At 43.0% G+C, this 12,495-nt stretch overlaps 1 protein-coding gene across 1 annotated transcript in view; it reads left to right on the top strand.

The window, feature by feature from the left end:
- The window catches only part of kalrna (kalirin RhoGEF kinase a), a 693,809-nt gene that overhangs the window by 414,473 nt on the left and 266,841 nt on the right, over window positions 1–12,495 (top strand). Inside the window, exons 19-21 of the mRNA XM_059647272.1 lie at window positions 669–783; window positions 1,315–1,430; window positions 1,972–2,094. Of these exons, the coding sequence (XP_059503255.1) occupies window positions 669–783; window positions 1,315–1,430; window positions 1,972–2,094 (354 nt within the window). The remainder of the gene's footprint in view (window positions 1–668; window positions 784–1,314; window positions 1,431–1,971; window positions 2,095–12,495) is intronic.

Raw genomic sequence — 12,495 nt, 5'->3', positions numbered from 1 at the left:
ATTTCACAAGCTTCAAAATCTCCCCTCTCCCCATGGCATCCCAAAACCAGCCCGGCTCAACCCCGACTCCCTAACCTGTTCTTCCTCTCAAATATGCCCTCCTCCCACCTCATGCCGCACCTCCATTTCCTACCTCCTAACCTCATCCCACCCCCATCACCCGTCCGTCCTCCCCTCCATACCTCTCCACCTACACTCTCCTCTCCACCTATCTTCTCCTCTATCCATCTTCGGTCCGCCTCCCCGCTCTCCCTATTTAGTTCAGAGCCCTCTCCCCATCCCCCTTTTCTGATGAAGGGTCTAGGCCCGAAAAATCAGCTTTTGTGCTCCTAAGATGCTGCTTGGCCAGCTGTGTTCGTCCAGTTCCACACTTTGTTACCTCGGATTCTCCAGCATCTGCAGTCCCCATTATCTCTGCTATTTGGAAGTCGTCTGCTGCCTGTTTCTGATTGCAGTGGTGGACACCCATTTAAGGGCTGCCCTGAGCATGGCATCAGATGGGCCTTCAGAATGTGAAGGGCAACTGCCATTTCCTTGCTTTGTAAATTTCTCCTCCTGTGCTATGCATGGAAAACACAGGTTGAACAGTAATTGGTGTTATCAGTTTAAGGGGAACTTAACTTCTGACGAACTGTCAGAAATAACCTGCTTATTGTATGTGTTTATAGGCCTGCACTCTGGCCCGCAGGAATGCTGAGGTATTTTTGAAGTACATTCATAGGAACAATGTGAGTATGCCTGGTGTGGCTGCTCATACAAGAGGCCCTGAGCAGCAAGTGAAAGGTGGGTCTGGCTCTGGAAACGATGAGTGGTTCAGATATCATCCACTGTTGCTTCTCAGAAAATTAACGATATTCATTTTTGTTTAGCAGCTTGTTAGTCAAGGGAATATTTTGTCACTTTAGACTGCTGTCCAATAGTTAGATTCCATTCTGTTTTCTTGTTCTGGTTGTTGATTTCATCCTCTTCGAACTTTGTTTTATTGCATGTAATCCTAACAAAATTATATTTCTGTTGTTTAAAACTCCCTGATTGAAGTTGTCCTCCAGGAGGGTATATTTAAATGAATTTTTATTGGTTTATCCTATAGCACTTTACTGCTGCATAACTATTTTTTGAGCTCTAATCCAAGCTTATATTTGTCTTCTACATTTGAGCTTCGTGATGTTGATAATTCATGTTTGACGGCAGTGTAATTAAATCTTATTTTGTCGTTCTAAGTCAATGAAAGCATTTAGTGGGAATTAATATTGGTAAAATAGCTTCAAATGCTGTCAGAATTCAAGGCAGTGATGGTGTTGTTTTGATTTGCAGCTATTCTGAGTGAGCTACTTCAGAGAGAGAACAGAGTTCTTCATTTCTGGACAATGAAAAAGAGAAGACTGGACCAATGTCAGCAGTATGTGGTGTTTGAAAGAAGTGCTAAACAGGTATGTGTTACCTACACAATCCTTTATTGACTGTTAACTTGAAGCCCTGGTAAGGTTTTTGCATTCTTTGAAGTTAATACCAATACTGTTTTAAAAACAAAACAAAGTTATGAGAAATACAGGATCTATCAAAGGAGCTCCTATTAATTATACTACCCAAGGGTTATAGATGGAAATCATGGTGGAGAATAAAAAGTTTTAATACGTGTTCTCTCCGTGTGCAATGGGAATAAAGCAGTAGAAACAGCGCAGTAAGCGTTCATACTTTGTTTTCATTTCTTTCTCCAAAGATTTAATTACCACTTCTGGGGAGGAGGCAAAGACTTGCTGTTATAAATCAGAGTTTAATACAATACTTCACATAGAAGGTTGTGTCCTATGTGAGTTCTTTTTTTCCTGTGAAGTTCTGGCTTTATCTTATGATGTAATGAATAATGGGAGGAGGACTGAAATAAACTGATGCTACTGAATTTGAGGAAAAAGCTTTTGCCGTTTTAGGTGGGAACATTTACCTTACTGTTAATCCCTGTGCACCCAACAGGCTTTGGACTGGATCCAAGAAACAGGCGAATATTACCTCTCCACCCATACCTCTGCTGGGGAAACTACTGAAGAAACTCAGGATCTTATGAAGGAATATGGTGAATTCAGGATTTCTGCCCAGGTAAGATGAAATAGTTTCCCTTGAAGTAATAAGTAATTTACCAATGTCTTTGATCAAGGTATTCTAGAGTGGCTTTAAATCTGTGTTTGAGTGGGAACTGATAAATCTTTTGCCCAGTGCCATGAATGTTTCTTTTCAGAGGGAGACAAGATATTTGGGTGTTTTAAATGTAACTTTTCTCACTGATATGAACAGTTTAAAACTCTGATTTTTTAAAAATAAAGGCTATTTCTAAAATGAAAAGGAAACAGATATCTGCAGTTACCTGTGGCATATACAGATACACTAGAATACTATCTCTAATATGTTATCAAATTCAGTCGACACAGAAAGTCCAGGCATGCCACAGGGATGATTTTAGAATGTGTTTAACACCAGAAAATAAGGATCTACTTTAATAAAATTACAACTTACACAAATTCAAGAGATCTTTTTACAAGTAAAATCTTATAGATCAAAAGCTGTTTTGGAATATCAACATGTTGTGCATGCAGAAATTCCACATCCATAATCTGTTTTCATTCTATTTTCAGTCTGCGTACAAAAGTACTTCTGTTATAAACTGTTTAACTTGTTGATTATCCTTTCTGTTACCGTTGTGATAAAGATTAAGTAATAGGTTGTGACATAAGTATATGGTATAAATTATGCTGTGTATGAACTATATTCTCTTCAGATTTCTGTGGTTGTTAATTTGAGTGTTTGGTTTTACATTCTGTATCTCCATATTTTTGTATATTGTGTTATGGTGTAATTGTCTAAAGTTCTGTGAAATTTTCTATGTGTAAACAGTACATAACATAAAGCTTATCCTGCTATCACATTTAAAGGTAATTCTTCATTTCTAGTTTTGAATGAATCAAAAATATATTTTCTGGTATCCCTTTAATTTGCACTTCAACCTCAGAAGGGTAAACAAGTTGAACAAACCCAAAAATAAATTTCTGTTTTTGCGTTATCCAAATTCCACTGATGAAGCCTCTAATTACCATTAGAATCAAAATTATTAGTTGAGTATTTTCTCGGGCAATGCTTGCTTTTTGGAGTGGGCATGATGGGACAAAAGAGTCAGTCTTTTTACTCCTTTGTAGCTGTTTCTTAGTGACATAATATGTTTATCGATTGGTTTTGTATAACGGCAGTGGTAGTTTAATCCATTTTTAAATTTTGTTGCCAGATGGGGGCTGCAGCATGTTCAGTTAGTTACAGATCTAGCATTCATGTGCTTTGAGTTGAATTTTTGCAGTAATAGTAATAAAGGATCTGGAGCAATGGCATTAAGCTGCAGATAATCTAAATGAATGGACTTATGCTTCACAGCATACTAATAGTTGCAGTGATTTTTCATTATTTCCACAAAATCTCCTACCTCTTCTGAATGAGATGTATGGGTGTGGGTCTTTGTGTACTGGGTAGAGAGAGGAGACCGAAACAGACACTTATTTACTCTCGTTATTATAGGCAGTAGTCATTGAGTACCTGACTTTATTTTACCTCTCCTCTTTACCATGTCTCTCAGAGATCTACTAAATCTTCAATAAAACTTTGGTCACCTTGATGGGTTTATCTTGGTGCCTCTTCTGAATGACTTCCATCTCACCCTTGATCAAAGTGAGGTCTGATCAACAAGCACCAACCACACCTAAGCTGCTGCTCTTCACCTCACTAACCATTCATCGCGCTGTATGGTTGCCTGTCTTATGCAATCATGTGTCAGGACAAGTGAAGAGCTTGCCACTGCAGAGACCACTGCTGTTCACCATGTTGGCATCATATTTAAAGCCCAGTGGCACACCGCTTCAAACACTTCCAGCCCTTCACCCTGTGGACATACACCATTATCTCCAAAGAAATGACTCAGATAGGCAGGTTAGCCGCTTTGTTTGCTGGCAGGGATCCGGAGGTACTGGTCGAAGTGATGGTGGAGAGGAGGAGAGAGCTGTATCCAGAGGTCTTGCCTAGAGTGAGATAGTGGCCTGGCTTTAGTGCAGCATCCTGGGTGAAACGTAACGGCCAGCAGCCTGGTCTCTGCTTCAAACAATTTAGACAACTCAGACCAGAAAATTTTGAGGAATTTGCCCGGGTGTCGCGCAATGCCAAAGTGGTCAAATCAATATAACACAAGCCTGTATCAATGAGAAACAATCACAACTTCATTAGGGTCAAATTTACGATAATCTTTAATACCGAACTTTAATATTATTTGGACCCTTAAGCTTACAATACTTCCTCAATCTCTTGTAGATTTATGCAGTTGCACTCTCTCTGGCTCAGTTTCTGAGTCTGTGAAGCTGCTTTCTTCTCTTTCTGTGGATGGCCAGCTGGTCTCTGCCTCTTGCCATGCTGGCCTCCTCAGAAGCCCTGAGATGATTTCAAGAGTGGTTCCAAGAGACAGGTCTGCAGGTGAACCCTGTTTTTATACCTTTTAGATAGTTTCCATAGTTCTGGCCAATCAGGGAGATACACTCAACAGTTTGAAACAGAGTCAATCATTTGGATGACATGCTATTGTGAGTTCCTTTGCGTATCAGGACCTGGTGCCTTCTCTGTCTGAGCCCTCCTGTGTTTGGTGGGTACGTTACCGGGGATATGTCTGTCCAGAATAACTGTTGCCTTTTACATTGTGCTAATGTCATTGGCACCAGTCTGCTGTGTTTGTACTGTGTCTGGTATGTGGGTTTTGTGCCTTCAGTGTTTTGCTTGGCCAATGTACCCAGCACCCCTTGCGGTTTGGCCAAGTTAGCAATCTGTCCCTGTTTTAGCAGCCAAGAGGCCTCTACTGAGCGCAGGCAGTAATTTAGTAATCTTCAGTACTCCACAAGGATAACTGTCATCATCTTCTGTCTGCTATCTCACATTCTCAGGACCACTACACTCCTTCTACTAATGCTCACCGACTACAGCTCTCAGTATTGCATCACATCCATTCAAAGATCTTAACCATCCCATCCTTTAAAACTACCCACCCTTCCTGTCCTCTGCACATCCTACCTACTCACTGGGAGCGCCTTATCATCTCTCCTGCTCATACATCACTAATAACTTCTCTTTCAACCACTTAGATTATATTCAATTGCTGCCTTTGTCTTTTGAATAAAAATGGCTGACCACTGGGCTGAGTAGGCCAGGACCAGCAACAGGAGGAGGTTATGGGTGGTAAGGTTCCTTGTGCAATATAAAGAAAAGGTGTTGGATTGTAGAGCACAACCATGCTCTTTGTAAATGGGGAGATCTCCATGTGCAACTGACCCGATACCCTTCATTGCATTGAATTGCTGTCCCATTACCACTAATACTAATTTGTGCTTAACCTGCATCAGCTTTTATCTCTATTAGACAACTAAAGGCACCCAGCAAATCTCAACTAACAAGTCACCACCAGCTCTGCCTCCACCTCTGAGAATGAAACCAGTGAAGCCTTGGGGATATACTCGCAAGACTTCCACCTACTTCCTCTGCCAGTTCAGACCCTTTCACCTCTGATGCATTCTCTATCTAAAGTAAATTTAGGACGCATTCTGGTGAGCACATCACTGCCACGACTCTGCTGCTGGCTAAGGAAGAAACACTCCAGGCCCCTGGCAACCCTCAGAGTTCCAGAGTCCAGGCACCAGGCAGATGACAATCCCACGATTTTAGCCATTGGCGACTGGGCAAAATGCACAGAGTGTCAGAGAAACAATAGGCTAGTTTGCCAGAAGCGCTCGATACACCGAATTGAAAGCAAATTGGTGACAAGCCGTTCTAAAAACAACGTGGCTATATGCTGTAGCACCTAGAACCCAGGGGAGCTAATAATGGCCAAGAATCCCACTGCTCAGCCTGCCTGACTATCATTACCATGGATGAAAGATTTGAATTGCTGAGATCTGGAGAAAATGGCAGTATTAGTATCATGGGTGCATTTTGTGGGTTGACGATTTAAGATGTCATCCAAGTCATGATGGGTCACTGATGTAAAAATTAAGGGCAGCTGTAGCTCTGGGGCTGGCTTACCACCCAGTCCGACTGAGCACAAGTCCTTCTCTGACAGATAACACAGTGTAGTGCTGATGGTCCAGAGCATCCTTAATATTAGCCTTGTACTGTTTTGGGAGAGCTGTCAAAAATGACAGTGGGGTAAAATAATAGACAATAGACAACAGGTGCTGGAGTAGGCCATTCGGTCCTTCGAGCCAGCACCGCCATTCATTATGATCATGGCCGATCATCCACAATCAGTATCCTGTTCTTGCCTTATCCCCATAACCCTTGATTCCACTATCTTTAAGAGCTCTATCCATCTCTTTCTTGAAAGTATCCAGAGACTTGGCCTCCACTGCCTTCTGGGACAGAGCATTCCATATATCCACCACTCTCTGGGTGAAGACGTTTTTCCTCAACTCTGTTCTAAAAGGCCTACCCCTTATTTTTAAACTGTGTCCTCTGGTTCTGGACTCACCCATCAGCAGAAACATGCTTCCTGCCTCCAGAGTGTCCAATCCCTTAATAATCTTACACATCTCAATCAGATCCCCTCTCATCCTTCGAAACTCAAGTGTATACAAGCCCAGTCGCTCCAATCTTTCAACATATGATAATCCCGCCATTCTGGGAATTGACCTCATGAACCTACGCTGCACTCCCTCAATAGCAAGAATGTCCTTCCTCAAATTTGGAGACCAAAACTGCACACAATACTCCAGGTGTGGTCTCACCAGGTCCCTGTACAGCTGCAGAAGGACCTCTTTGCTCCTATACTCAATTCCTCAAAATGTCAGGAAGGAAGTTGTATTTCTTTAATGGTACTCCTAAGCCCTCACATCAAGCACAACGAAACCAAGTGTTGTGTGTCATGTGGCAGAGGGGCTTGATAATTAGAAGAAAGTAACCTTGTGCAAATGTGGGTTGCACAACAAAAGCTGTCATACTTTATTGGCGCTGTTGAAATCTGGCAGTAAGCAGACTAAACAGCTCCCTTTCTCTCCCACACCACCCTCTGTCTCCCACAGAGACACTTTTGAACATTTACAGAGCACGTGCAGTATGTGAATGCAGAAATCCAGAAGCATTGTTTTGCAGTGATCGTTATGGAATGTGTTTCAGGAATGCCAAATCCAAGTAATGCTTTAAATGACTTTGTTTGATCATATTTATTTAGGTGACATGAGAAAGAAGCAATTAATGTGCACCATGTAGAGTTCCTGATTGTATGAGGTCACAATTTGTCATGTTCATTCTTAGACAATGCAATGGTCGCCAAGGAGATGCAATTTGATGCCAAATGAGTAGTCTTACTGAATCAGTGGATGCATGATTCAGATAATTGCCCCTAGCTGGACCTCAAATTCAAAGAATTTTACTCACCCACAAAGAACAAAGCAATAACTTACTCCAACCACTTCCCACATGGTGGCCGCCATTTTGGCTTGTTATTGAGCAGTTAACTTTGGATCAAACATGGCAAAGTTTCCACTTTGAACCCTTAAGAGTGATTTGTAGACTTCTGCTACAATGCAGGATAATCCCCCATCCTTCACGCTCCCTTTTGTGTTATTGTCCTAGTGCCTCTGATAACCTTCCAGCCTCCCTCTGTTTCTGTCCAGCCTCTTAATAAAACCATTAATGTTTCCAATTCACCCAGAGCACATGGCTTTTTGGATTTCAGTGCTCTTGTAACTCCCTATGAATTATCTTCATGTGAAGACAAGAATGCTCACGATTTGTGAGCCTGTTTCCCCTGCCCCCCACCCCCGCCCCCATACACATATATATACAGGAGCTATCGTCTGTTCCCACACTCTGAGATCCCATCTTTATATCTTGAACTAAGATAATAAAATGTGAGGCTGGATGAACACAGCAGGCCAAGCAGCATCTCAGGAGCACAAAAGCTGACGTTTCGGGCCTGGACCCTTCATCAGAGAGCTCTCTGATGAAGGGTCCAGGCCCGAAACGTCAGCTTTTGTGCTCCTGAGATGCTGCTTGGCCTGCTGTGTTCATCCAGCCTCACATTTTATTATCTTGGAATCTCCAGCATCTGCAGTTCCCATTATCTCTCTTTATATCTTGAACTGCCCCTTTTCACTGTATGCACTCCCTCAGCAATCCAGTCTAATGCGCAGTCAATTCAGCCAGACTTGAATTACCTACTTTCCGCAGCACTTCATGGACTGCCCCAATAATCCCTTGACAAATAATGCCCAAACTCCTATGCCTGAACATGGCCCACCCCCATTGGAATGATTTGTGAGGACAGCCCTGACTGAGAACAGCCTAGCCCTTTATTGATATCTCCACAGCACCCAACCTGTGATGCCTGGGCTGGTTGCATTTGACAGTGTCGCCTGGACAGCAAAGACACTGATCCCCAGACTCTGGTAGACTGACTGACGGTGGTTAACCCCTGAACTGGAATCCAGTGTGCCCCTTGACTTACTGTGATATACTGTTGACGTAACTGATCATTGTCCCCCTTTTATCCCACTCAGGACTTCTGCCTTTCGACTTTAGACATGGGCTGATGGCCCTGCCTCTCCCTGAGTGCAACCGCAGAGGCTGGCTACCTGCAGTTTAGTACTAAGCAGTCCTCTTACCCCACCAGCACTCTGACTACACTCCCCTCACCCAACTTAACCTGACCTCACAACCGAGCACCCTATCCTGCTGGCACCCTACTCACCCTGCCTTCTGATTCACTTCTCCCCTTACTTCAATCACAGTCTTCACCTAACTGCTGAAAAGTCCTAAATTTTCTCCATATGTTACCTAATGGAGACTTACTGGAATACAGCAGCTACCGTTATAAAACGGGATATCATGGCTTGAAGTCCCCAGGCAATTCTGCACTGTGATGAAGGACTCAGAAAACAGATATGCACTGCATTTCTGAAGAATCCCACTTTGGAGATCCGAGCCAGAAAAGTGGAACTCAATGATGATTATCACTACTCAGAAGTTTGAGGATGTTGTGTCTTTGTGTATGGATAAATGTTAGTGCAGACAGATAAATCTATGTTGTATATGTAAAATGGCAGGAGTTTTAATTTTTTACTGGCATGGCACCCAATGATGACCGAGTGAATGTAACATTATAGGACTATTCAGCACAGTGACTCAGTAGTTAGCACTGCTGCCTCACAGTACTTGGGATTCCAGTTTGATTCCACTTTTGAGCGACTGTCAGTGTGGAGTTTGCACATTCTCCCCATCAATATGTGGTTTTCCTCCCACAATTCAAAAATGTGCAGGTTAGCTGGATCGGCCATGCTAAATTGCCCATAGTGTCCAGGGATGTGCAGGTTGTATGGATTAGCCATGGGAAATGCAGGGTTATAGCGATAGGGTAGTAGGGTGGGTCTGTATGGGATGCTGTTCAGAGGATCACAGTGGACTTGATGGGCTGAATAACCTGCTTCCTTCCACACTGTAGGGCTTCTGTGATTTGAGCTCTGCCAATTGCCCCAGCAGTATTTACCATTCACCACAGGGTGGCAATGTTGTGGTGTACAGCGAATCATAAATGTATTGCTGAGGACACGTTACAGTCCATTATATTCCTCTCACAGAGAACAGAAATGTGCAATTCCTTTTTAACTCACTCTTGTATTTGCTGAGTAGTATAGCTGCAACCTGTGGGCCTTGTCAAGCTTGTTAGGCTCTTCTAAGTGACAGTATTGTCAATGTTACAACTCTTTTGAATAGTCAGTTTGGCTGTTGATCTGGGCTGGCTAACCCTGTTAACTATTTAACTGATCTCACTTTGTCAGTCCTCAGCTCTTCCAGCTGCTTCACTTAAGTTTGGACGTTCCTGTTTGCCTGCCTCACTGGACTTATAGTCCTGTGGCCCATGCCATGGCTCACTGAAGCAGCTGATAGGAATTCAAAAATTCAGTAGTAACCATTTGGAAAACGAGGTGTAGAGCTGGATGAACACAGCAGGCCAAGCAGCATCAGAGGAACAGGAAGGCTGATGCTTCGGGCCTAAGGGTCGAGGCCTGAAATGTCAGCTTTCCTGCTCCTCTGATGCTGCTTGGCCTGCTGTGTTCATCCAGCTCTACACCTTGTTATCTCAGATTCTCCAGCTTCAGCAGATCCTACTATCTCTCAACCATTTGGAAAAGTTGGTTTTCTCCAGCCTCTTGGTAGCATTGAATTTGTTTTCCCTTCCTCTCTGCCTTACTTTATTTTCTACTTTGTCCTGGTCAACTCCACGTCTGCTATTTATAATTTCCTTAGCCAGAAGCCTGCGAATACTGGATAAAGACTGAGATTGATCATTTTTGTTTGGCAGCAGTACTAATGGTGCAGAACAAAGATGACTAGAGACTTTGATATGTGTACCAATCATGTTCTAATTCATGGACACACAGCCCCTCTGCTTTTGAGAACATTGTCGATATTACCAAATCAATGGAGACCCTATAACCATAAAATTTAGCTGTACAACTCAGTAAATGTATTTCATATTATTTTAGTCTTATTTAATGTTAAACTTCTTACTGGTGCTAAGCAATGAATCTAATAAGGCATGGAAGTATTTTGGTGAGTATTCGTGAGTGTGTCATAGTCAACATCTGTTCAGCTTTGGTACCTTGTTCACATTTGAATTTTCTGAAAATCCAGCTTTGTGTAAGTGGCTTGTACTAGGTGGTTTGAACATCTCCTGTGCTGTAGAAGAAGCAGTGCTGCATTTCTCAGAACATTTAGACCTGGAACTTGTAACCTCTCCACAAGAACAGGATCTCAGATGAAGATTATTCCAAGACTTCAGCACAGAAGGAGGACATTTGGTTCATCATGTTTTCCCTGGACCTTGCAGGGAGCAATCTCGTTCCTAGCAGCAATCAGTTCATACCCCACAATCCTGAAATCCTTTGGCACAGGCTATTGATCTTTTTACCTTTTGAAAGCTGTTATAATCTGTTTCCACACTGAACCAATATTTGGTGCAGATTCCCATACCTCTGTTTATAGAAACATATTCAAACAGCCACACTGCTCCAATCCACCAGAAATATTCCTCAGATTCCTCTAACATATCAGCAGATTTGGAACAACTCCTTCTTTCCTCCCTCTTTGTATCTTTACATAAATGATAGATGGCTTTCTCAAGAACTGATTTTGTGGGCTGTTCTTGACCCTTCTCCCTACATATTATTGTTTGTTTATAGCAGCACCAATCACAAGAATATCCTACACAGAATTAACCAAGAATTTTTCTGCCTGCTCATAGCTCCCAGCCACATTTTTATTTATGAACGTTTCTGCATCTTGCTTTTTCCAGATTCTGTTCTTGAGAGGGATTGATTCTGTATGTTTTTCTAAACTGCTGCTATTTGGTCTTTAAGGTTTCCTGCTGTCTCTTCCCTCGAAGTGGGTGCCTAAATAGTGCCCATCCCTGTTACATCTCAGGCTGAAAGAACAACAATCAAAGTTAGAGATTTAACTGTAAATGTCACATCAGTGAATTTGCCATGCTGGCTGCTTTGCAAACATGGGCTATCTTCCACCCACAGTCAAGAGACCCATACTTATTACAGATTGTACTTTATAGTATTGTCTCAGAATATCATGATGTATCTTCTGCTGAAGTCCAGGCACAATCAGCTATCATCATGACGGTATTTTGATGGGCTACAAGCTCTGAGTTTGTTGCTTTGCAGTTTTAATAACCAGAGAGTTCTCTCTATCGAAACTTCCATACCTAAGCATGTGATAATGCAAACAGAATTCTTTTGTTCAGTTGAAGATGTGAGAGGTGTCTTGCATATCAAGAATGATAGTAAATCAAATATTACCCAGTCGTAACTAATGTTGGATAACAAAGTGTGAAGCTGGATGAACACAGCAGGCCAAGCAGCATCTCAGGAGCACAAAAGCTGACGTTTCGGGCCTAGACCCTTCATCAGAGAGGGGGATGGGGAGAGGGTTCTGAAATAAATAGGGAGAGAGGGGGAGGCAGACCGAAGATAGATAGACGAGAAGGTAGTTTCAGAGGAGAGTATGGGTGGGGAGGTGGGGAAGGGATAGGCCAGTCCTGGGAGGACAGGCTGGTCAAGGGGGCGGGATGAAGTTAGTAGGTAGAAAATGGAGGTGCAGCTTGAGGTGGGAGGAGGGGATAGGTGAGAGGAAGAACAGGTTAGGGAGGCAGGGACGAGCTGGGCTGGTTTTGGGATGCAGTCGGGGGAAGGGGAGATTTTGAAGCTTGTGATATCCACATTGATACCATTGGGCTGCAGGGTTCCCAAGCGGAATATGAGTTGCTGTTCCTGCAACCTACGGGTGGCAACATTACGGCACCGCAAGGATCAGGATGGACATGTCGTCTAAGGAATGGGAGGGGGAGTTGAAATCGTTCGCGACTGGGAGGTGCAGTTGTTTGTTGCGAACCGAGCGGAGGTGTTCTGCAAAGCGGTCCCC

The sequence above is a fragment of the Stegostoma tigrinum genome, chromosome 7 (assembly GCF_030684315.1).
Source record: "Stegostoma tigrinum isolate sSteTig4 chromosome 7, sSteTig4.hap1, whole genome shotgun sequence".
Lineage (NCBI taxonomy): Eukaryota > Metazoa > Chordata > Chondrichthyes > Orectolobiformes > Stegostomatidae > Stegostoma > Stegostoma tigrinum.
This window is presented reverse-complemented; position numbering and strand designations above follow the sequence as displayed.